The 22,542-nt window shown below is 42.6% G+C and overlaps 1 protein-coding gene across 10 annotated transcripts in view; it reads right to left on the reverse strand.

Moving 5' to 3' along the window:
- Positions 1 to 962: 962 nt before the first annotated feature.
- Positions 963 to 22,542, reverse strand: part of DLGAP1 (DLG associated protein 1) — an 876,459-nt gene continuing 854,879 nt past the window's right edge. For all 10 annotated transcript variants that reach the window (XM_032311577.1, XM_032311574.1, XM_032311575.1 and 7 more), the window contains 3 exons: positions 11,869 to 11,960; positions 7,168 to 7,320; positions 963 to 4,313 (listed from right to left, as the gene is read on the reverse strand). In XM_032311577.1, the coding sequence (XP_032167468.1) occupies positions 4,104 to 4,313; positions 7,168 to 7,320; positions 11,869 to 11,960 (455 nt within the window). In that variant the 3' untranslated portion in view covers positions 963 to 4,103. The remainder of the gene's footprint in view (positions 4,314 to 7,167; positions 7,321 to 11,868; positions 11,961 to 22,542) is intronic.

The raw sequence follows: 22,542 nt of genomic DNA on the forward strand, positions 1-22,542 counted from the left end.
CCTGCTGAGCAGGGCATCTACTTCTCTTCTCCCTAAGTTTGCTGATCCACCTCCCTGTTTGTGCTCGCTCTCTCTCTCTCTGTATTCAAATGAATAAATAAGATATTAAAAAAAAGTTTCAAACATACATTGTGTTATTATGTACAAAAATAATAAAAAGTGGCTGATCTGCTTAATTTCCACGTTTTATGCATATACAGGGTGGGTTTGCCCAAGAGCTTGGTGGGGAAAAACCACTGTGGACACAGGTTTCAGAGTTTGGCATTTTCAAAGATGTGTAAGGCCACTTCATAAAACATTCTAATTTACCTGTTTGTGGTAAGTCTGTATTTTTGTGTATAAAGTAAGGTTAATGAATATGACCACGATGAAAACAAGAGGAAATGGACAGTGCCAAATAATAATCAATTTTAAATGTGGGAAGAAGGACAGAGACCCCACTGAAGAGGAAGCTGAACAAAGGCTTAGATTTTGGACCCAAATGTGTCACTTGATAATTGTATCCCACTGGGCAAGTCACTAAGCCTCAGTGAGGATAGTTTTTCATTACTTTGGGATGAAATAAAAACCACAAAGCATTATTCTGATCTTCCAAGGGTAGAGGCTGTGTAGGAAACAAAATGAATGAAATGTTTGAGAAGAGATACAAGTGGGTAAAATACACACAGATCTACATGTGTTTGAGAGGCTAATAATTTCTTTCATGAAATATACAGCTCCTGACCTGAACCTTTCAGATGCATGTGATCCTCCCAGTAAAAGGCCTTTTGGTTTTCAGTGTTTTGATCCCTTAGATAGGATACAAGGTCTACCCACCTGTTCAACAGTGGCTAGCATATGTGTTGTCACAATGAAAGTTAGAATGATAGTGTTTCTTAATTACTTAATTATTCCCTCCAAAGACAATTGTATTTTGGGAGAAGCAGGGCTTTGTAGTGAAAACTCACAGACCTGAAAGCAGTGCATTATTATTTTATTAATTTCTTCTTTTTACATTATGGGAAACATTCATCTATTTACAATTTTTTTTTTGTCCACACACAATCTAGGTAAATAAGCCTATGAAATTCCACTTCATAAAGCCATAAAAATGTTCCCCACCCCTCCATCTGAAGGCTTTCTAATGAATCTTTTTTTCCAAACCAAAATAATTTTTAAAAATTACATCGGGAATTCAGATATGCTAGTGATTTACATTCCAGTTATTTAAAATATGCATCTAGACATGTTTTAAAAAAGAAATGGTAAATTCACAAGGATAAGGCTTAAATTAAAGTGGTAATGCACAGTAAAACATTAAGGAAACACCTATAAATAACAGAAATATATTACAAATAAATTAGTTCTATTTACCATTTCAAATATTAAAAATCTTTAATCCATTTCTTCATCTCTCTTTACAAAAAGGTTATGTGAATTGTATGGAAACATCTGCAAAAAATATAATAAATACTTAATTTCTTTGAACGTTTTTTGATGTGGGAGACAAACTTCTTTTGTAATTCCCCCCTCCCCAAGAAAATGCCCAAACAGCTTTATACCAAAGTTAAACAAAATAAGTAATTTTTCAGGGTACATACATTTTCCATTATGAACTAAAAAACATTTCTACAAATACATCAAAAAGAACAATGTAACAAAGGTTATGCTCATGGATGTCAGCTTAAGGGGGCAAGTGGTTAACAAGCAGCTTTATGTGGGGTCATGTTTTAAGATCCATAATTAGCTTTTTATAAAGTGTTTGTACAATTTGTGTTTTTAAGGAAGGCAGAGGTCATGATGCCTGTAGGCAGTCAGCTAAAAGATTTAAAATTCTTACCAAAAATAGCTTATGAATATACAAATACCATTCATGTAGACAAGATAAATAGGCCTTCTCTTGTCTCTCTTTAAAATATCCTGGGCTAAACCAGTTTCCAAAGAAAATACTGTAGGATGATCTTGAATCGTATTAGAAATCTATTTCCTAATCCCAATCTCATCTCTATTTCAGGGCATGGAGCTGTAGTTGGGAACATGGGTCTTCTAGTGGATATCGCTTCCTTCAGTTAGTCTATGAGTTCCAAGTCATTTTCAAGACTGAATGTGACTATAGGCTACCCAAGGCGGCAGTTGGCCTTACTTGATGCAAACTTTGTGTGACGTTCCATTGCTGCTACAAAGCAAAGAAAAGGTATACTCTTTTTAACACAAGTGGACATTGGAAGTTCAAAATCTCGGTAAGCTCCCATCGTGCAAAGCACTCAAGGTGCTTTGTTCACTCTAGTTAAAAGTTGGTTGGTTGGTTTTTAAATAAGTTAGTAGCCCTTTTCTTGTAAACCACAGCAGTAAACATTTGTGCCCTGTTTATAAAGATAGCTCAAAGCATCAATGGCTCTGAGAGGTAGCGAATTCCCTAGTGGTTTTAGAATATGTCCATGAAAATAGTTGTTGCCAGAACCCATCACCTCTCTTAATTTCATAAATAAAATTAAATTAGCACCTGGCTACGAGAGTGTATTTTTTAAAAGAGCTCTGGTGCAAGCTTATTTAATGTGTATTTTTCAACCGTCATTTTTCAATGGTAATTCCTAATGCTTTGGGGGTGGGAGCTGGACATAAGATGCCAGTGTTCTTTAAGATCACCACCTCCTAAATGTTTAAACTGCTACGAGTTAGGGCATTTAAAGATAACTTCAGCTAGATGCAAAGTGCACACTGCCCATCCGTCATGACTAAAAGCATAAATCCACATTCTCCGCCAAAAGCCTGGGTTTCTTTCAATGCTTCTGGATCATGACTTTTCCCCCACTTCCTGTTGGTTGCTGAACCTTACAAATCAAATTTCTTCTCTCACTACCTGGGACCTCAAGATGAGGGGCAGCTCTTTGGAATGAGGCTGCCGATCTGCTTGGGTAGAAAATTGATTTTATCGGTTTGATGTAGGACACGATCCTTATGCTGGGGTGGGATAGGGCTCTACGTAGTAGTGAGAGAAGACCAAAGGAGAAAATATGTCTGCATTACAAACTACTGGGTTACAACAGATGGATGTGTAGCATTCAAAGGGATGATGGGAAAATCCAAACTTCTCTCTGAAAACACCCTAGCTGCCATTTCCAGCACTTCTTAAGCGGATGTGTACTTCTATACGTGTAATTAGGTAGGCCCCCCAGGATGGACACTAACAAAATAAGAGGACCGACACTTTCCCCTTTAAAGACCCCCACCACAACAACAATATAATACACATAGTACAATAAAAGTTGATAAAACATTTCAGGTCTAAATTTTCTTAATAATAGGACAAAAAAAAAATCCCCCTATGTAGTATATCTGAAACTATCAGTGCTTCCTTGCCTTTCTTCATGTTATTGCCTTTCAGAATAGATTAATTTCCCTGAAAGATCGAATTTACAATCTTCTGCTGATTGAAACATTTGAAGCAGTGATTGATGGAATAACAGTGAGGCAGTTTTGTGCAGCTGTGATTGAAGCAGGTACCGCCAGCACCTGCGGATTTCGCTTCTCCCTTCCCCACTACGTATCCAGGTCCCCCACCCCCGGCCCAACTTGGTCCCCTCTTGGCTTGTCACTCATCGATTCCGGTGAGATGGCGTGATTTCTGAGGTTGGAAATAAAGTGCTCCATCTGCTTTACAAAATAATAACCGTTTAGGGGAAATAAAGGGAATCGGAGCCCTAGTATCTTTCAACGTGGAAGACGGTTAAGTCCCAAAGGATCACCCTGTGATACTGGATTTCTGAAATACCCTATGATTTTATATTGCTGAGCTCTAGGGACAGACTAGCTCGGGAGAACTGAGGATGGTGGGCGACCTAAAGGGGCCATTTCTACACAGGTGGGTTCGGTTCTGCCAAGAAAAGAAAGGGCCGGCTCTCCGGATGAGGCAGGGTGACGCATCGGTACGGGTGGCGAAGCTCGGTGGAGAACATGGGCAAACCGGTCCGGGCGGCGGGGGCTACTGGGGGACGGCTCCTGCAAGACCGACAACTACACCGCGACAGTGGAAGTCACTGAGCTCCGGAACGCACGGGCTCGGAGGGCGGGCAGGGGGGCGGAGGGAGGACAGAGCGCGGAGGCGGCGCGGCGGGGCCGGGCGCTCAGAGCCGGGTCTGCGCCTCGGGGATGTAGATCTCGATGCTCTCGGCGCTCTCGGTGGCCGAGTTCTGGCGGACGGACGCGGCGCGCTTGGCGGCCATCAGGCGCTTGCGGGCCTCCTGGCGCTGCGAGCTCTCCAGCGAGCGCTCCCGGATCAGCGGCGCGGGGCCCTTCGCCGGCTTCTTTGGCACTGGAGGAGGGGCCCTTCTCTCCTGATCAAAGCAGAAGGTTCAGGACATTACACAGCTTCTCAGGACAAGCTTGGGAAAAACTGGGATAGGTCAGTAGTTAGAGCACGCACACTTTTTCCTTTTCCTTTTTTTTTTTTTTTTTTTTAAAAAAAACCCTAAGGGTGGTTAGCTCTGATCTGCACACTGTGAATATATAATATATGCATATATATATATATTTTTTTTTTCTTTATTATTCTGGCTTGGGTATTCAAAAGTTACAGGGGGAAAAACAATTACGGGTAAGCCTAAGGCCAAGGGTAAGGCTGAATTGCAGAACTAGTCTTTCCAAGGGAAGGGTGTGGGTATTTAAAATGCCCCTTTCTGAAAGGCTGCGGCTCCCAGCACATTAAGTGTGGTTCTCTCTGGAGGCTCCAGACTCTTCCGGGTGCCAGAGATGGGTTGGGGGGCAGCGGCTGCCTCCAGGAACTCTGCGTCCCCACTAAAGAGGTGAGGCAACGGGTAAAGCTCAAAGCTTGGTTCAGAGTTTGAAAACATTCCCGCCCTCTCCCGGGGCCCACCCAAACCTGGATGGCCAATAGAAGAAGAGATGATAAAGCTGTGTTCTTTAGCTTTGTCGATGTCAAAGTGAGTTATTATACCCGTTTGCACATCACACACAAACACACAGCGATATTCTTTCCGGGGTCACCCTGGAGTGAGGACACTGATACAGTTCCTATATTGGGAGCGGGAGGGGGGGATGGGCGGGGGGCTGGAATCAGTTCCCGGATAGCTTCTAAAACATCCCGCTGGGATATCACTCCTTAGGGGCCTCAGGATGGCTGTGGTGGCCCAGAAGGCAATTCCAGTCACAGGGACAGACACTGTGTGGTGAAAATTTAACACAGGACTGAAAGAAGTTCCCCCTCAGCATCAGCAAACTATGAAATGGTCAGAAAATTTTAAATGCCACTGCACAGACAAAAGCCACTCAATACTTGGGTCCCGGGGGAGGTGGGGGGGACACATAGTGGGAAAGAAGCAAACTTAAACCACGAAGGAATTTTTAAGGCTGGTGATCTTTCAGGCCCGGAAAAGATCCTTGTGAATCTGTTGTTTTCATTTTTAGTGAAATACCTTCAATTCTCATGACACAACTGTGAAGGTTATCTTAAAATAGGGATTCTGTGATTCTCCAAGGGGCACTCTTTGTCTCTTAACACACACTCATTGCTTCAAATCCTCCTTGCTTGCCTGGGTGAAGTGACTGGATAAATTTATTACGTTAGAATTGCCCACAGGCTATTTAAAGTGGAGTCTGGGTGGACAGAAAAGGAAAGTACAGAGTGCAAACGATATTTGGCCAACTCTGATTGTGCTTCGTTCTTCCCCTCAAGTTCGTGGGGTGCTGAAAAGCTCTAGGCATAGACAAAGTGTATAAAAATTTAGAAATCCAGTTCACTAATGACTCAACAGGGTACATATGTCAATTCTTAGCATCACAAGTTTTTGGACATTTTAAATCTTCATTGTTGGGTAACTTGATCTTTTTGAAGAGTGAGAATATTGGAAACTTTTTAGTCATATCTCCTTTACTTGTACTTAAAAAAAAAGTAATATTTGAAAAAAAATCAATGAATGAGAAGTTAGATAGATCAACTCTAGAAACTAAATTACCAGTATGTATGTACATCCGTAGTGTTTTCTTATATAAGAACAATTTAAAAGCTTATTTAGTAGACAGTTTTAAACACAGATTAAAGAAAACTAGATTGAGTGCAGATGTCTGGCTTCCCAAGTGAGAGGACACACATATATCAATAGTACTTTCATGCTTAACACTAAAAACTCCCAGGTTGTTGGTGATAGTATTGGAGATGAGGGACAATGACAATAACCCTCCTGTCAATTAGGCATGGCCCTGGGGACTGGATTTCTCCTGGGAGTCTACTGACCCTATGAACTCAGATAACATGATGGAGAGCAGCAGAATGGATTGGATTGCTGTTAGCTCTCTGAGAGGTAAGGAGATCTGAAAAGGGCAGGGCCGCCAACGCTTCATGGGAACAGCCAAGTCTAATTTTTAGAAGCTTAATCTCTCAGAACTGTTTGACCTCAGGCCCTAGGAAAGCAAAGGGTTAAAAAAGTCAAGCATGACAGGAGGCCTAGGGAGGTAGATACTGGATACCTGTGTGAGCCCGGTGGAGCCACCATAATCAAATGTGAAAATTGCAGTTTATTTGTTAAAGTAAAAGAATTTGAGTCTTTATTTCTAGACTGTTGAATGAGAATCCCAGTGAGCAATATTCCCCAAGGCAAATCAACCCAAAGTAAAACTCTTAAAAAACCCCAAAAAACAAAAACAAAAAACCCCCAACATTTATGATTACTGTGAAGCTTTATGGAGTATATTTTTAAACTTGAACAACAGTGGTTTCTTTATTACTATATTTATGAAATGATTATCAAAGTCGGTTAGTTTTTCAGGGCTTCCTATTTTTCTCCGAAACACATCCTACGGGTGTAAGGAAGTTGAACTCTTGCTCTATATAATCATGCACTGAAGATGTCATTTATTTTAGTTTAAAAAGCAAAATGGAGGCAGTTCCTTCCAGTGACTAAAGTGATTTAACTTAAAGTTTAATTAACAAAAAAGCCACATTCCCATTTTCCAATTCACAAAGACAGGTTTTTCTTTAAAAATATGCCTGAAACATATTACAGATAATATCCCAAATGATTACTATGTAAACATTGTCATTACAATGAGATTAATATGATATCAGCTCCATTTCACATTGTAAACAGCAAGACTGAATGCAGAAGCCTATTTAGACTGTCCAGTGTTTGTGCAGGTTTTTAAATGAACCATACAAAATCTACATTGTTCTACCTTCTTGTCAAGAGGATCCATCTGTTTCCAATTATTGGCCTTTAACTGATGAAGTTCATCAAATTTCATACTAATATTTTCTATGGACAACTGCAGCATGTCCCAGAACCCGGCCAAATCCTGTGAGGTGGGCCTCGGATGAGCATTGGGATTCTGTACAAGAGAAAGAAAAACATTCACACTTTAGAGAAAGTCTGTGATAACAAGTGCAGGACCAAAGGGCTATTTTAAAATATTTTAAATAATGTACGGGGGATGAGTTCCTTTCGGCTTTCAAATAGGAGATAAGAGTGAGGCTACAAATGGCAATCTTATCTATCTACCTCTGTACCATCTATCTGTAAAGATTTATTAAGGAATAATTGACAACAGTAAGGTAATTTAAAATGTACGACATGATGATTGGATATTTACACTCACTGGGTAAGGACTCATCCCATAGAATTAATAACCACCTCCATCACATCACATATTTATCTTTGTGTGTGTGCGAGAGCATTTAAAGTTCCACTCTCAGCAAATTTCAGTTATACAATACAGTGTTAGCAGCTATAGTCATCATCTTGCCCATTAAATCCTCAGACCTTATTCATCTTGTAACTGAAAATCTATCTTTTTGCCAGTCTCTCCCTTTCCCCTCCACCCCAAAACCCCTGGCAACCACTTTTCTACTCTCTCTTTCAATGAGTTTGATGCCTTTTTTTTTTTTTTTTAAAGATTCTGTTTCAAATGGTAATTTTATACACTCATCTGTCTGAGTCAGTGATTCTCAAATGTCAAGGTTGTAAAACTCTTCTTTTGTAATACATCTATCAATGTGGTATGGGGAGAGAGTCCAGACTTTTCAAAAAACTATGACAAGATTCATTTAAACCATATCTAGCGGCATCTGGGTAGCTCAGTAGATTAAGTCTCTGCCTTCAGCTCAGGTCATGATCTCAGGGTTCTGGGATCGAGCCCCACATCAGGCTCTCTGCTCGACGGGGAGGGTGCTTCCCCTTCTCTCTTTGCCTGCCTCTCTGCCTACTTGTGATCTCGCTCTCTGTCAAATAAATAAATAAAACCTTTAAGGAAATATATCTAAATGAAGATACTGTCCCTGGGGAAAAAATACAATATATTATTATTACTAGAATTGGAATTGACTCCACACCATCCCACTTATTCAGAGAACAGATAAAGAATCTAAAATAAGATTTGTTTTAACAATTGTGTTGAGTAAAACAATAAGGTAAACAAATGATGAGTAATAAAATATTGGATTTTTAAAGTACTATGTTTTTAGCAATTACAATGTTGCTAGTATAAGAAGTCATTTTATCATACAAGTACTTTGGCAAAATCATTGGAAATGAATTCGTTTTAAATCAACCATATCATAAAATAGCAAATGTGAGAACACATATCTATACATACACATAGATGTCTGTAATGACACATTTTCTAGATAATATTAAACATTCTTTAGTGTCTAAGGATTGACTTTTTTTTTCCCTATCCATATATCCCTGACAGGTACTACAAAGTATGGCTCATTTAATTTATATGATTACATATAATAATTTATATGTATGATTACATACATATAATAGTTTTTATATATGATCATATATATATTTTTTATGATGTAAAACAGACAAAACATATAAGAGATTGAAGGGATCATGCTCATTGTTAATCACTACCACCAATGGTAGCCAAAAGTATTCATAGTTTAGGTGGGTGGGAGCCTCCAGATGTCAGAGGCTTCCATCTGGGTCAGTTTTGGTTTTGTGGGTATTCAAGGCAATCTGATATACTATGAAACCCCATGCCATATAATAACCTAAGGCCATTCTGTACTTTAAAAACCAACTTTCAGAAAGTACAAAGTCAGTGCTCATCAAAGTTAATAGGTTGGAAAGAACTTTTTAGCCCTTGATGGACTAACATTACTGGTCTGGTTTCAAAATGAATATAAGTAAAAACGTATTTATAAACTTACACTTCTCAAACTACCCATAGTTCTGGATTCATTGGAAGATGTAATTTCTGAGTATTTGGTTTAAACTCTAGTCTACTGACTTGTGAATTCAACTAAAGAATTTTCCTGTGGTATTTTCATTTAGTAAATTAACTCAACATCTAGGTTCAGAATAGATGGAAAATAGCTTTAACAAAGTATATCACAAATGGAGTTTTATGGTCTTCTTTATCTCACCAGTAACTAAGAACTAAATTGTTCACATTTTGGAGTTTACTGAAGTGTTTTAGGTTACAGGCCCTAATGGCAAAATTGTTTTAGTGCAACAATGCATGAAATGTTAGGTAGGCCCAAAGAGTTTGTTTAACTTTGTATGATGGGCAATTTGTTCCCTCTTCACCAAGCATATCTTTGCCCCCGTATCATCAAGGGGAAAGATGGGGAAGCAGAGAGAAAGAGAATCTGTGGGTCATGTGACATTCCATGCACAAGGAGTTGCAGCTCTTGCCTTAGCCTGAACCAGACCTGTAGGTCAGAGGTGGTGGAGGTTGTGGAAGGATGAGGGGGGCTGGGTTCCTTAGTTTAGTTTTGTTGGGATAAAGTAATGCTCATGCATTTACTCTGTGCCTGAGAGTCTAGTCTGGGTTAAGATGCAGGTGTTTTCAGGTGTTCTCTTCCTCAGAATAAGAACGCAAGAAAGGAGAGCCGGGTCTGTTTGTGGCCAATGTTAGCTGGACTTTTGTGCAGCTTTACAGAGCTACGCAAGGCCAACATCTGGCCACCATGCTTCTTGCTGCAGAGGAGCTGGAGATGACTGATGAGCCTCATGTCCCTCTAGGAGGGTGAGGAATAGAACTCAGATCTTGGGAATCTTGGGGGTCGAGAGGAAATCAAAAGGGACAGAGGTCAAACAGACTGGAATTTGAATCTTGGCTCTGCCTCTTACCCCGTGACCCTGGCCAAATTATTTATTGATTGATTTATTATTTTTTTATTCCTGGCCAAGTTATTTAGCTTTTCCATCTCAGTTTTGCTCAGCTGTAAATCTGTCATCAAAATAATGTCGCTATCTGCTCCATAGGGTCTCTCTGAGGTTTTAACCAGATCAAAATAAATAAAAGCCCTCAGCATGGTGACCAGCACATGACTGGCTTTCCTTCTTCCCTTCTGGAGCAGGTCTTGAAGCAGCCATTAGTGGCCCTCTGCCGGAAGTACAGTTCTGCTTCCTACCTCTAACATGCTACCCACGTTTACAACTAACTTCCTCTACTTGCTAAGGCATGTGAAACCATCAGGGACTGGGAAACGTCAAAAGCTGGCTTTAACAGTGTTAACCTTTCCTAGAAATCTGCAAAGTTTTCAAAACGTCTTCTCTGCGATTTCATCTTCAAAATCTGCACAGTGTTTGCATTCTACTTCATAATGCACCTGTTTATTATACAACTCTGTTAAAAAGTGTGCTGTGTTTGCCCTAGAGTGGCTTCCCGGTATCCTTTAGCCAGTTTGAGAAAAATAGCTTTATCTGTACTTTTGAACATTTGAGGAGCCAATGATCATGTTAATTAAGATCTGTGACACATTAGCAAGTTTATAAATTAGTAGGAATTCTGTTCATGGCACAGGGTGAAGCTCAATAAAATATTTGTTGAATTCACTTATCAATGCATTTACTAACCTATATTGTCTCATAATCCAGATTATAATTTCTGAGAAGGTGGAGGAAGGGCCAAGTAATTTTGGCTGAGCGAGGGGAAAACAAACTACAGATGTGGGTCCTGAGTGGGAGGAGAAGGGAAAGGATCATCCCAAAGGGACGTTTCGGAAAGAGAAGACTGGTGAAGAGGGACAGAGAACACCAACTTTTGCATGCTTTCCGTTTTCTCTTGATTGAACCCTATCTTGGTAAATCCCATTCAGCCTATATTTGTCCTTGTTAACAAGAAGATGTGGTTAAGACCCTAAAATCAGAGTCAATTAGATTGCAAATAATCATGCTTTTACTCTGTATAAGATAAACAAGTTGCTTTTCATGTTATTTATTTTAGAGCAAGCTTGACCAACAATTGACCAATAAAAGCTATTCCTGTGGAACGACACTTGCAGACATAGCAGGCAGTTTTTTTAAAAAGGCGTATAGATGTGAGGAAGCTCTCGTCCTTGTACTTTGCAGCCAATTTAAAAAATGTTGTTGATGCTAGTGGTGTTTTTCTCTCTTCGTTTTGCTTATTTGGCTTTGGTATGTCCAAGAAGGATGAATGATTCATCCGTCTCGAGGAGATCAAATCTACACTTTGGCCTGCCGTCCACCTCTTGGCCTTGAATGAAACCCCTGATGATGAAATAGTTACAGACGGCTATTTCAGAAGGAAAATCATTATCCAGAATGGTTCTTATTTTTGAAATATCAGGTGTTCTGTATTTTGGTAAGAATAATGAAATCAGGGCTGTCATGCGAAAGCCAGGAAAATGGAAAAATTTCTGTTACGAAAACCAAAACAAAACAGGAAATGGAGTTTCGACTTGATTGGATTTTTCTCCTAAGATTATTTAAGTATAAAATAAACAGTTCTAATTTTTAGAAAAGCAGGAAATAAGATTCATCAGAAAATTCTATTGCAGGTAAGAGAGTCCAATGGGGCTTCACTTGGTTCAAAATCAGTTTTACTTTAGTTGTACCAGTCTTGGCAACACATTCTCCTCCTGAGTAGGAAGTGGTAGTGATGAGGAATGTTACCTACCAGGTTTTCTTCACACAGTTCTCTGAACTGGTAGAATTTCTGGGCCATGAGAAGTTGGGCACTGCCCACTGCGGTTCGGATTTTCCCTAGAACTGAAAAAAGCAAACATACAAGAAGTTTACACATTATGTCTCATGGTTGAGATTTAGTCTGGTAAAGCAAAGAGGAAATTGTGCTGCAATAATTAGGGAAAACAGCACCCATACAGCACATGAATACACACACACACACACACACACACACACACTGCGCAGTTGCCCCTGTTACTCTGCTAATCTATGGAACAACAGACTGCTAGAGTAAAGTATAACATCGACTTGGAAAACAAACAAACAAACCACAAGCTCATCCCGCCGTATTTCTTAGGAATAATGGAGTTTTCCATCACAGTGCTGGAGGTTACAAGAGAAGAGGCAAATAGTTTCCCTTCCTTCCCCTTTTACCGCAAGGATGAATTTCAAGAGTTTATCAATATAGTTATGGATTTATTTGTGTCAGCCATCATGGTCTGCTAGCTCGCTTTTCCAACGCAAACCCAAACCCAAGAAAAGCATTCCTGACCTGGGGGGGCGGGGGTGGGGAGTGGATCTCTTGGCACACTCACCATATCCTATCCATAGCTTTCAGTATTTTTCCGGAGCCCAGCCACTGGGACTGTCAGGAAAGTGCCTTGGCCAGTTGAAGGATTTTCTAAGGAATGAACATTTTCAGCCTGTTGCCTAGGGAACGCCAGCACCGTTCCAGCTTTTCCACTCCACAGACCAATTTTATTGTTAATATAGGTTTAATTCCCTATGCCCTGTGCTGAAAATCTCCTTTGCAAGCTACTTCTTGTCTTCCGTGCAGACTAAGTAAGGCGAGAACCTTTCAAGGGACGGGCGTGCTGAGACTCTGAGACGGGCAGAAGGGCTCTGCGTGGAGCTGTCCCGAGTCTGCATTGTCCCAAGGCCCTCCCTCCACCCGGTGGGGACCGGGGCTCTGCTGCCCAGCTGGAGCGCTGCCACCAGGCAGTTCTCAACACGCCCTCCCCGTCGGGAAGGAAGGGGAGAAGGCACCCTGCTCGCCCCTTCCCGGGCCACAGAAAACCAGACAGGGGGACTCCTCGGCAGGGCCCTTGCCCGGCCTGGAAATCTGTGCGGGGATGTGACCTAAGATCGAAGCGGCGTTTGCTCCGCGGTTGTTCAGATGTGAATTGACAGAGCCTGACACCCAGGGCGGAATGAGGTCTCCCTTTCTCGACCTCAGTCCCCACAAAGTCTGAGAAGGAAACAAAAGAAAAGGAAACTTCATGTTGTTGCAGGATTTTCTAGTATTTTCTCCTCTGTTTAAAACTGCTAGGCTCAAAAACAAAAACAAAAACAAAAATCCAAAAAACCCCAAATCCAAAATACTGCCAGCCTAGATAAGGGTTTATGAAGCACATGACACATTGGAATGACTCTGATATTTTGACATCGCCCCCCCTTTACATGGAAGTCAGGGCATTCATGCGCTCTCTGTCACCCGTCACAGCTGCTCCCCCCAACCCCTCTGAAGAAATTGCATCCTTGGTGATAGCTGGGGGTTCCCCTGACAGCATTAGGGCAGCAATTCCTCAAGTTAAGTATTTAATCTTTCCAGGCTGCTTTTTTACCTCTTTTGGGGGAGGTTATCTTTTAACCATCTTAACCAATGCATCTGTGGTGTGAGGCCCTTCTTCCTTTTGCACACCCCTGAATTAGAAAGGAAAGAGCATGTGGAGGCACAGGACATCCTCGCAGCTAAGGGTTCAGGCCCTGAGCCGTGGAGAGCTCTGGCTCCCACACTTCCCAGCCCCTGCCCTGGACCGCCGGTCACTTAATCTCTGCTTTCTCATCTGTGAAGTGGGGCTTACGATACCTAGTAATAGGACTGTCAGGAAAGTTTAAAGCAGTAATAGTGGGAAATACTTAGGACAGTGTCTGATACATAGCAAATGACCAATAAATGTTATGACCTAAGGCCAGGACACTATTCTGTCTCTCTGGGTGTCCCACACTTGCTCTGCCCGGAAGAGAGGAGAAAAAACCCAAAGTCTGGATTATTCAAAGGTAACCCAACATGGTTGGTTGCCTGGGACAGGTATATGCTTCAGATGACCTGTCCCAGATCTGAGACAGTTCTGAGCTGGCATTTCCTAAGTGACCATGTGGCTTTAGGCAAATTCTGAATTATGTTGCTGATGGATTGGATGGTGACGCCAGCAAATCTCAGATTGAATCCTGGGAGTTTAGAGCTAGTACTGAGGGGTCTCCAATTTGCTGACTGGGAAATTTGCATGACTCCTGGAACTCCCCCAGAAACTCAAGCTATTCTGATATTCCTCAAAACTGTGAGCGAAAGGTTTTCAATTATACCCAAATACTCAAGCTGTATGACTACCATAGCAACAGTAGCTGAATAAGACAGTGTTTCTCAAATGAGAAGAAAGCAGTGCTCCAAACAATCCTTCAGGTAACACTCAACTGTGTAGGTAAGGGTTAACTTGGATAGATGTCTTCTTGAAAGTAGAACAAGGTATATCTGTCTTCATTCAGGATGGTCTGGTGAGAGCTATAGATTTGGAGCAAAAATAACTGGGGTGGACTCATGTCCCTTCTGTTTTCCAGGTTTTTGCCATCATGTTCCTTGAGTGGAAATTCCCTACTGGCTTGTGTGCGTTTCCAGAATCTGAGAGAAGGGAGATGCTGATGTGGGCCTTTAGTGAAACCACACAACAGGAGGGCTTGGGGCAAGCAGATGGTAATTCCTATCTCTTTGTCCTCCACACTTTTGTTTCTAGAGAACTAAAAACTCACTTTGTTTTTTAAAAAAGATTTATTTATTTATTTGAGAGAGAGAGAGAGTGTGTGTGTGTGTGTAGGGGCAGAGGGAGAGGGAGGGAGAGAATCTCAAGCACACTCCCCCTGAGTGTGGAGCCCAATTCAGGGCTTGAGTCAAGGTCTCACAGTTGTAAAACCAAGAATCGCCCCCTAAAAACTCACTTTAATCTTTTTTTTAAGATTTTATTTATTTATTTGACAGAGAGAGATCACAAGTAGGTGGAGAGGCAAGCAGACAGAGAGGGGGAAGCAGGCTTCTGCTGAGCAGAGGCTTAACTCACTGAGCTAACCAGGTGCCCACTCACTTTAATTTTTAAGAAGAAAGCTCAAATGGGGGTGCTTGGGTGGCTCAGTTGGTTAAGCATCTGCCTTCAGCCTTATGATCTCAGGATCCTGGGACTGAGCTTCCTGTTGGCCTCCCTGCTCAACTAGGAGTCTGCTTCTCACGCTCTCTCTCTCCACCCCAATTGTGCTCTTTCTCTCAAATAAATAAATAAAATCTTAAAGAAAGAAAGAAAGAAACAGAAAAAAGCTCTAATGAAGTTCTCTTTTCTCATTAGACATACACTTGGTGTATGAGATCACCCCCTTTCCTGAAGGTAAATTTCATATTTGTTATGTATAGAACATTTCATATTTGTTATGAGAAAGAAAAAAGATAATGAAGACGATGTGCTCCTGGGATTACATTTAGCTGGTTTCCTTCACGCTCAGGTCCATGTACCTTTTCCAGATTGTTAAGCTCAAATGCAGTCTGCAGTTGGTACCATCCATCTCCCCTCATTCATTTCGTCTTCTGGAATCATGCTTCTCTGCTGTATTTCCTCAGGCATGCCATTTAACCAAGATTATACCATTTATTCATGTAATATTTAGTCATATTATAGGCCTTGTTCTGCTGTGCCACTCTTTTTATGTTGATAAGGCTGATCTCCCTAGGTGTCTTATAAAACCCCTGATGGTTCATTTTTAAGATTCCTTTCACCCTATCCTTTCCTCCCCTGCTGTTAGACTGTTCCTCAGTGGAAGTACAAAATGACAACCCAAAACACTGGCGAACTAAATTCCTTCCATTTCAGAGGTAGGCACCTCCATACTAACTTCCCCACTTACACCTCTAGAAACTTCTCATCCTGCAGTTAGTTAGTTGATGGCTATGGGGGATCAGAAAAGAGAGCACAGGCCTGGGTTAGTTTACCACATAAAGCCAAGAAGATCTTCTGGAAGGTCAGCACTGGTTTTTGAGAAAATCTGTCTATTCATATTATAGCCTTGTATTTTGTATGCACATTAAATCAGATCCCGTCAGGACCCTGTGAGGCAGGGAAGATATCATTATTCCTTGTGAGAAAATCTGGACTTAAACTAAGAAGTACCTTTCCTGGGGTCCGAGGGTGCCTAGGGCCCTGTCTTCTCCCTCCCCATCCAGTTGTGCTCTTTTCTCTCAACACATATTGAAAACTGGGTCTGAATCTACTTACATGAAGCCATCTGAGGGTGATTTCTTTCCTTGATCAACACTCTCTAGACAGTGTCACTAGACAGAAGGGGGGCAGCTGTGGCAAGCTGATGGAAGAATGGGGACGTTCAGCACACACCCTCTCTGTCCCACATCCGGAAGGAAGAACAAAGCCCATGTACACGAAGTGATCACTGCACACAGAAATTTCCAGAGTAAAAAGAACGATGGAACCAAGGATCCCTTGAAAGAGATGCTAGTGGGTGTGAGGTTTAAGTCTGGGTTTTGATTTTAAAGATTACACATCAAAATAGAAGCAGAGAAAGACTATTTTGGAGTGTGAGATGGGTGTCTCAGGAAAACTCTGATTTTAAATCTGGCCACATGCAGATAAAACCCCAGACATTGAGAGAAGAGCACACCTCCTCCCTCCCACTGAACCCCCCGTGGGTGATGACTTTTATTTGGAGAACAAGGAGGTGGTATAAATGGCACAGGGGTGAAGGGAATGGCAATTTCTTTTAATCCTGGAAGTAGGTCCATGGCAAAGCTCAACTGTGTTATGGAAGCAGCAAAAAACAAAGACCGCTTCCTTTGGGGGTAGACCTGACTTTCTGCTGTGTCCACATCCGCGTCTCATATCTGTGAGCATAGCTCTCTCTTCCTTTCTCCTCCACCCTGGGGGTTGCCATTGATGGCTCCTCACCATGACTTCCCTTCTCACAAGACTTTCAGGATCGAGTACTTCCCGGCCAAGAAGTGTTCCCCCAGTGGATTCAGATGAGAACTGGCCGTAAAATTAGATAAAACTCCAACAGGATGTTGGAGAAGAATCCAGCTGGGTCTATCAGGACTCACACGCGAGACCCCATATGGCTTTAAGCTGCTTCAAGGTCACAAGCATCACCACTATCTGGACAGCTGGATATATGTTTAGGGAAAAATGATTTTGCTATTTGTTTCTGTTCCTGTCCTAGCAGGTTGGCTCAGTCATAAACATGAGAGAACTTTCATTTGGAAAAAAGGAGTCCTTACGCGTCATTATCATATGCATCCTTTAATATTCCAAGAAGAATTAAGTCCCTAGAACTGAAAAGACAGAAGCAGTGGTTTTCCTGTTTCTGATTCTTGTCTCTTAGGGCCAACCTCACAGTCATCAGGCTCCCACATTAGGCATCAGAAGCAGAGAAGGATAGACACATTTCCTATGCCCTCAATGGCATGTCCCTGAAACCTGAATACTAAAACCAGTACAAGGTGTGTGGCTGGCTGTGAGTGGGGAGGCTTCCCACCTCATGTCCAGTGGACACAGTGGGCAGGATGCTCCCTAAACCCGGTCACCTACACCGGAATTCACCTAGCATACTCCTTTTCCAGTCTAACTCTTCTTGTCTGAGTAGTACGCAAGTCAGGGAGGCCACTTACTAGAGGCTGATCTTGGGAGAGCTTATGGCATTCTGAGACTCTGTTTCCTTCATCTGTCAAATAATCATAATACTATCTTCGTAGGATTGCACATTATTTAATGAAATAATATACAAAAGTTGTTAGAATGTAGCAGAAATTGTAACCTCTCTATTCTATTGACATTCGTTAGTTCTTGGGCATTTACCTGGGAAATTAAAAGGTGGCTTTGGCTGAAGTAGGGAGTTATTTCTTCTGCTAATCTTCATAATCCAGCCTCTCTCTTCAGTAGTGTGGACTGATTGAATGTCCTCTTTTTTTTTTTTTTTTTTTTGTGGCTTTCACTCAGGCAGATTTAGGTGAGTGTCAATAATTTCTTTGGTCTGTGTATCTAAAGCATCCGTCACAATTATTCAGGGGCCCAGACTTTCTGGCATGGTTTGTCATAGTTCCCCACCTGCAAGAGCGAGAACAATGGCCAACTGGTTGCTGGGTGGAGGAGAGGGGGAGGAGACAGAACTCTAACACCTGCTAGACACTTACATTACCCAGCCAGAGCCTTGTGTGGAAAGCAAGCTCACTGTAGAAAGAAGGGCCACAGTCTTCCTCCTGGGAAGCAGCTGACCTGCAAACGAGGTCCCTCTTCAGGTGCAGAGCATGCTGGGTAAATCCTGCTAGTGTGGAGAGCTAGATGCCCACCTTGTGCTCCAAACAGTGTCTAGTCATGTGCTTCAGTGCCATTCTGAACCCATAATCTTCAAACTCAGCCGATTTGCCCTTGCTGTTCATTAGTCCTTTGAGGCTATCTTTGTTACTGCCCTCTCTGAGCCTCCCTTTTGGACTCTTACTCACTTGTAACTCACTTCCTCACTTCCTCATCTTCAGCATCAACCTTGCCTCCTATGAGAGGAAGAAAGCAGAATCAGGCAGGAATATTCGCAATGTTCTGCCTCTTCTGCTCTTCTTCTAGTCCTGTAAGCCTCTGAAGAGTATGGGGGTTTCCCATGATGGGCAAGCAGCAGACCCTCCTGGTTACCTGGATAACAGCATAGATGCCAGGTGCCAGGACAGAACTGCTTACATTCATTCCTAATGTCACCTCTCCACGACCCATACCTTCCCCCACCCTGAAGACTTTTCTACGTTCACTCCTTCCATCCACCTGTGTCGTTGGCCTGATTCCCTTCTAGGGTTCTCTAAGTCTGTCTGGATAGTCTCTGCTTCTCTGTGCTCTAACACTACTGGGGATGCCTGTGAGTACCTTCCCATCTCTCCCATTCGGAGGGAGAGAGAGATATCCTCCCCACTCTCAAGGTCCCCTCTGCCTAATATAAAATGCCTCTTCTTCCTTGTCCTGGGCTGTACTGTGTCCTCCCTAAATTCAAATGTTGAAGTCCTGGGGTGCCTGGGTGGCTCAGTGGGTTAAGTCTCTGCCTTCAGCTCAGGTCATGCTCTCAGGATCCTAGGATGGAGCCCTGCATCGCTCTCTCCTCAGCAGGGGGCCTGCTCCCCCTCCCCCCATTTGCGATCTCTCTCTGTGTGTCAAAATAAATGAATAACATCTTAAAAAAAAAAAAATGTTGAAGTCCTAACCCTCAATACCTGAGAAGCTGACTGTATTTGGAGAGAGGGCCTTTGATTTGGTAATTAAGTTAAAAAGAGGTCATTAGTGAGGGTCCTAATGCAATATAACTTGTGTCCTTATAAGAACAGAACAGAGCACAGACACAGAGAGGGAAGACCTGTCACCAGCCAAGGGCGGAAGCCTCAGAAGAAACCAGCACCTTGATTTCAGACTTCTAGCCTCCCAAAATGAAAACACGTGTTTCTGTCGTTCAGGCCAGCAGTGTGTGGTACTTGGTTACAGCAGCCCTGGTGGAGTCCTACCTTCCTGCGAATGCTCTCAAAAGGATGGAAAGCCTCTGCTCCTCTGCTTCCCCAGCCACCATTAGTCTCCCCACCCTCTGCCGCCTGGCCCTCCTTCCTCTCTTTCCTCTGCTGGATGGATCTGCATTTGGCACCAACTCACCCCCCCACCCCCACCCCCCACCGCCAGTCTCTGGCTCTGACCCCGCATTCCTTGTTCCTTAGGGCTCTCTCGTTCACCTCATAAATGCTGAACACAAAATTCAGTCCGGAGCCCACTTCCCTTCTTCTGCTCAAATGAACTCATCGCTCTCCGGTGTCAGCTATTTTGGAAATGTGTTGATGTTTCCCAAGTTTATAACTCCAGCATGTATCAATCCCTCAAGCTTCAGTGTTGCATAGCTAAACAGCCACCTGACACCTCTTGTCTCTCCAAATCATATTTCCCTTAGGATTCCCTAGCTGATCAGCATTACGGTGACAAGGCTTCATCACCGCATCCGCAGTATGACTGTTCTCCCTCCCTTGCTAATCCTTGCCAGTCTCTTAGGGGAACTGGAGGGTCTTTTTATCTCATATAATTCCCAAGATTAAGACTCTTCCTTGACTGCCTATCATCCATGGGGTAAGCAGGAAACTCTCTTCAGTGGATTGCAGGCAAGGCCCAACCTGTTCAGCTTTATATCTGCCACCTCCCTCAGTGTTCTGGATTTCCAATTGCCCAAATCTAAAAGCTGTCTCTCTTCTCAGTGCCTTCGCTCTGGCTAAACACCAAGCTGGGAGATGCCTCCTGTCTACGTGCCTCCACTAGCCCATCTCCCTCCTCAGGTGTACCTCTTCCAGAAATCCCTATCTCCTTTCCCCTCTCCCTCTCTATTGCTCCTCAAATTCCCTATGCATAAAGCTGTCTCTGCCCTTTCCACATTCTTTCCAGTGTGATCCGCTGTGATCTACCTATATGTCTGACTTTCTTACCAGACCTCAAGCCCTTCAACGGCACACATGGGCCATGTAACTCCAGGTATCTTGCTGAAGGGGTAGGCTTTGAAACTAATGGCTTTGAAACTAAACTTTGTAAACTTCATCTACAAAGTTTATGTTAACCAGAAAAATAAATTAGCCACAACATTCCAGGCCTTAAGCATTCTGGTTATTTGAGGTTTTACCATGTCTAGCCTCAATTTGTAAATTGCAGTACTGACTAATTAATTAGCTAATATAGTCTTAGCTGGGTTATGATTCCTTTTGGGTTTCTGTTTATAATACTATTTGGGCCGATGTAGGTTGACTTCTTTTTACTCACTTGGCCTCCCCCTGCCCAACCCCTGTTGTAGACTATAGGGGTGAAGAGGGAAAAGGAAAAAAAAGAAGAGGGAAGGGCGCCTGGGTGGCTCAGTGGGTTAAGCCGCTGCCTTCGGCTCAGGTCATGATCTCAGGGTCCTGGGATCGAGGCCTGCATCGGGCTCTCTGCTCAGCAGGGAGCCTGCTTCCCTCTCTCTCTCTCTGCCTGCCTCTCCATCTACTTGTGATTTCTCTCTGTCAAATAAATAAATAAAATCTTTAAAAAAAAAAAAAAAAAGAAGAGGGAAAAGGAATTAAAAAAAAAAAAAAGGATCCCCCCACTTACTTTAAATTCATGTGGATTTGCCACACCAAATCTGTGTGATTTCAAGTTGGGATTATTCATGTAGAGACATTCTTATTTACAAGTGTGTCTTCATGGAAAAGAATTTCTCCAACCAACTGCCCAGCTGCTCCTCAAACACATTTGTGATCCAGACCTACTGTCAACAAAGCGTCTCCATAGAAAACATGGGTCTGTTTCATTCCTGGCTGACAGTGGTTGCTCTGCATTTTACAAGAGTGCTTTTTTTTTTTTTTAGCCAAAACTCAGTGGCCAAAGAATAGAGAATAGAATTCTCAAGTAGAAATTAACCTATACACTAAAAGCTTCCACACAGTTAAAACATGGGGGGAAATACTTTCTTGTTTGTAAAGAGCAAGTTTTCCAAATCTCAGCTAGTTGAGATTAGCTGAGTCCATCCAGTCCATCCTCCAGGAGTCTTACTCATAAAAGGTGGTTATGCTTTAATGCATATCTCAGTTTACACGAGCTATGAAATGATAACATACACGTCACATAGAAACATACAGTTCTTGAGCCTTTGAAAGCTGAATGAAATGAAAGTAGATAACACTTCCCTTGGTAATCCAGAAGAAGAAAACTGAAAACTGTGTTTGAAGTCCATTGCAATTATATTCCACAGAAATAGTTACTGTTGGAGAAAGCCATCGGAGATCTTGCCCCAGTCCCTCTCTGCAGTGCAGAAGCAGTCTGGAATAAAGGAACACCACTGGCCTAGACAATAGGAGATCCATTGCTGGCCTGCCCTTCACTTTGCCACATTCTCCATCTCTCTGTGCCTCTGCAGTCCCCTCAGCCTAGAGACCACTCCCAATGAAACACGCCCATGAAAGGATGCTCTGTGATGTACATCTGGCATCAAAACCTTCCCCTTTTTTTGCCCAGTGCAGTGCAGAGCAAAATAAACTGAGCATTTCAGAAGGTTAAACATCAAGCACATTATACACGGATTTCCTTTTCATTACTGCAACTTCCCCTGTGGTCACTAATTTCAGGTTGGCCAGACCTTAAAAAAGAGACTAAGCAGTGTGTGTGTACACGCACGTGTGCTTGCGGGGGTGGGAGGCTAGGGCAGGGAGGGAATTTTTGAAGATCACTTCGAAAGTAAGATGCGAATAAAATAGAAAGGAACCAAGATGCACCCACCCCACCCTGTTTAGAAATACACAAGGCTCGAGGCAGATGAAATGCAGAAATCAGAGAGAGAGCTCCTTTGCTTGCCACCCACAGGCTGCAGGGACATGCCACAGGTAACACTGGGTAGAGTAACCCTGGCGATCTCACCGAGAGACAGTCACAACGATGACTGTGCACAGCTTCCGTAACTCAACCTGAAACCAGGCAAACCCCATTTCAGGTTTCATTACCAGCCCCACATTCGCTGCCAAGGTTCACAAGGCTTCTGGGGGACCCAGGGCCAAGTTTCACTAACTTGGATGCTATTACCAGGCAAAATTAAA

This window comes from Mustela erminea, chromosome 13 (genome assembly GCF_009829155.1).
Source record: "Mustela erminea isolate mMusErm1 chromosome 13, mMusErm1.Pri, whole genome shotgun sequence".
Taxonomy (NCBI): Eukaryota; Metazoa; Chordata; class Mammalia; order Carnivora; family Mustelidae; genus Mustela; species Mustela erminea.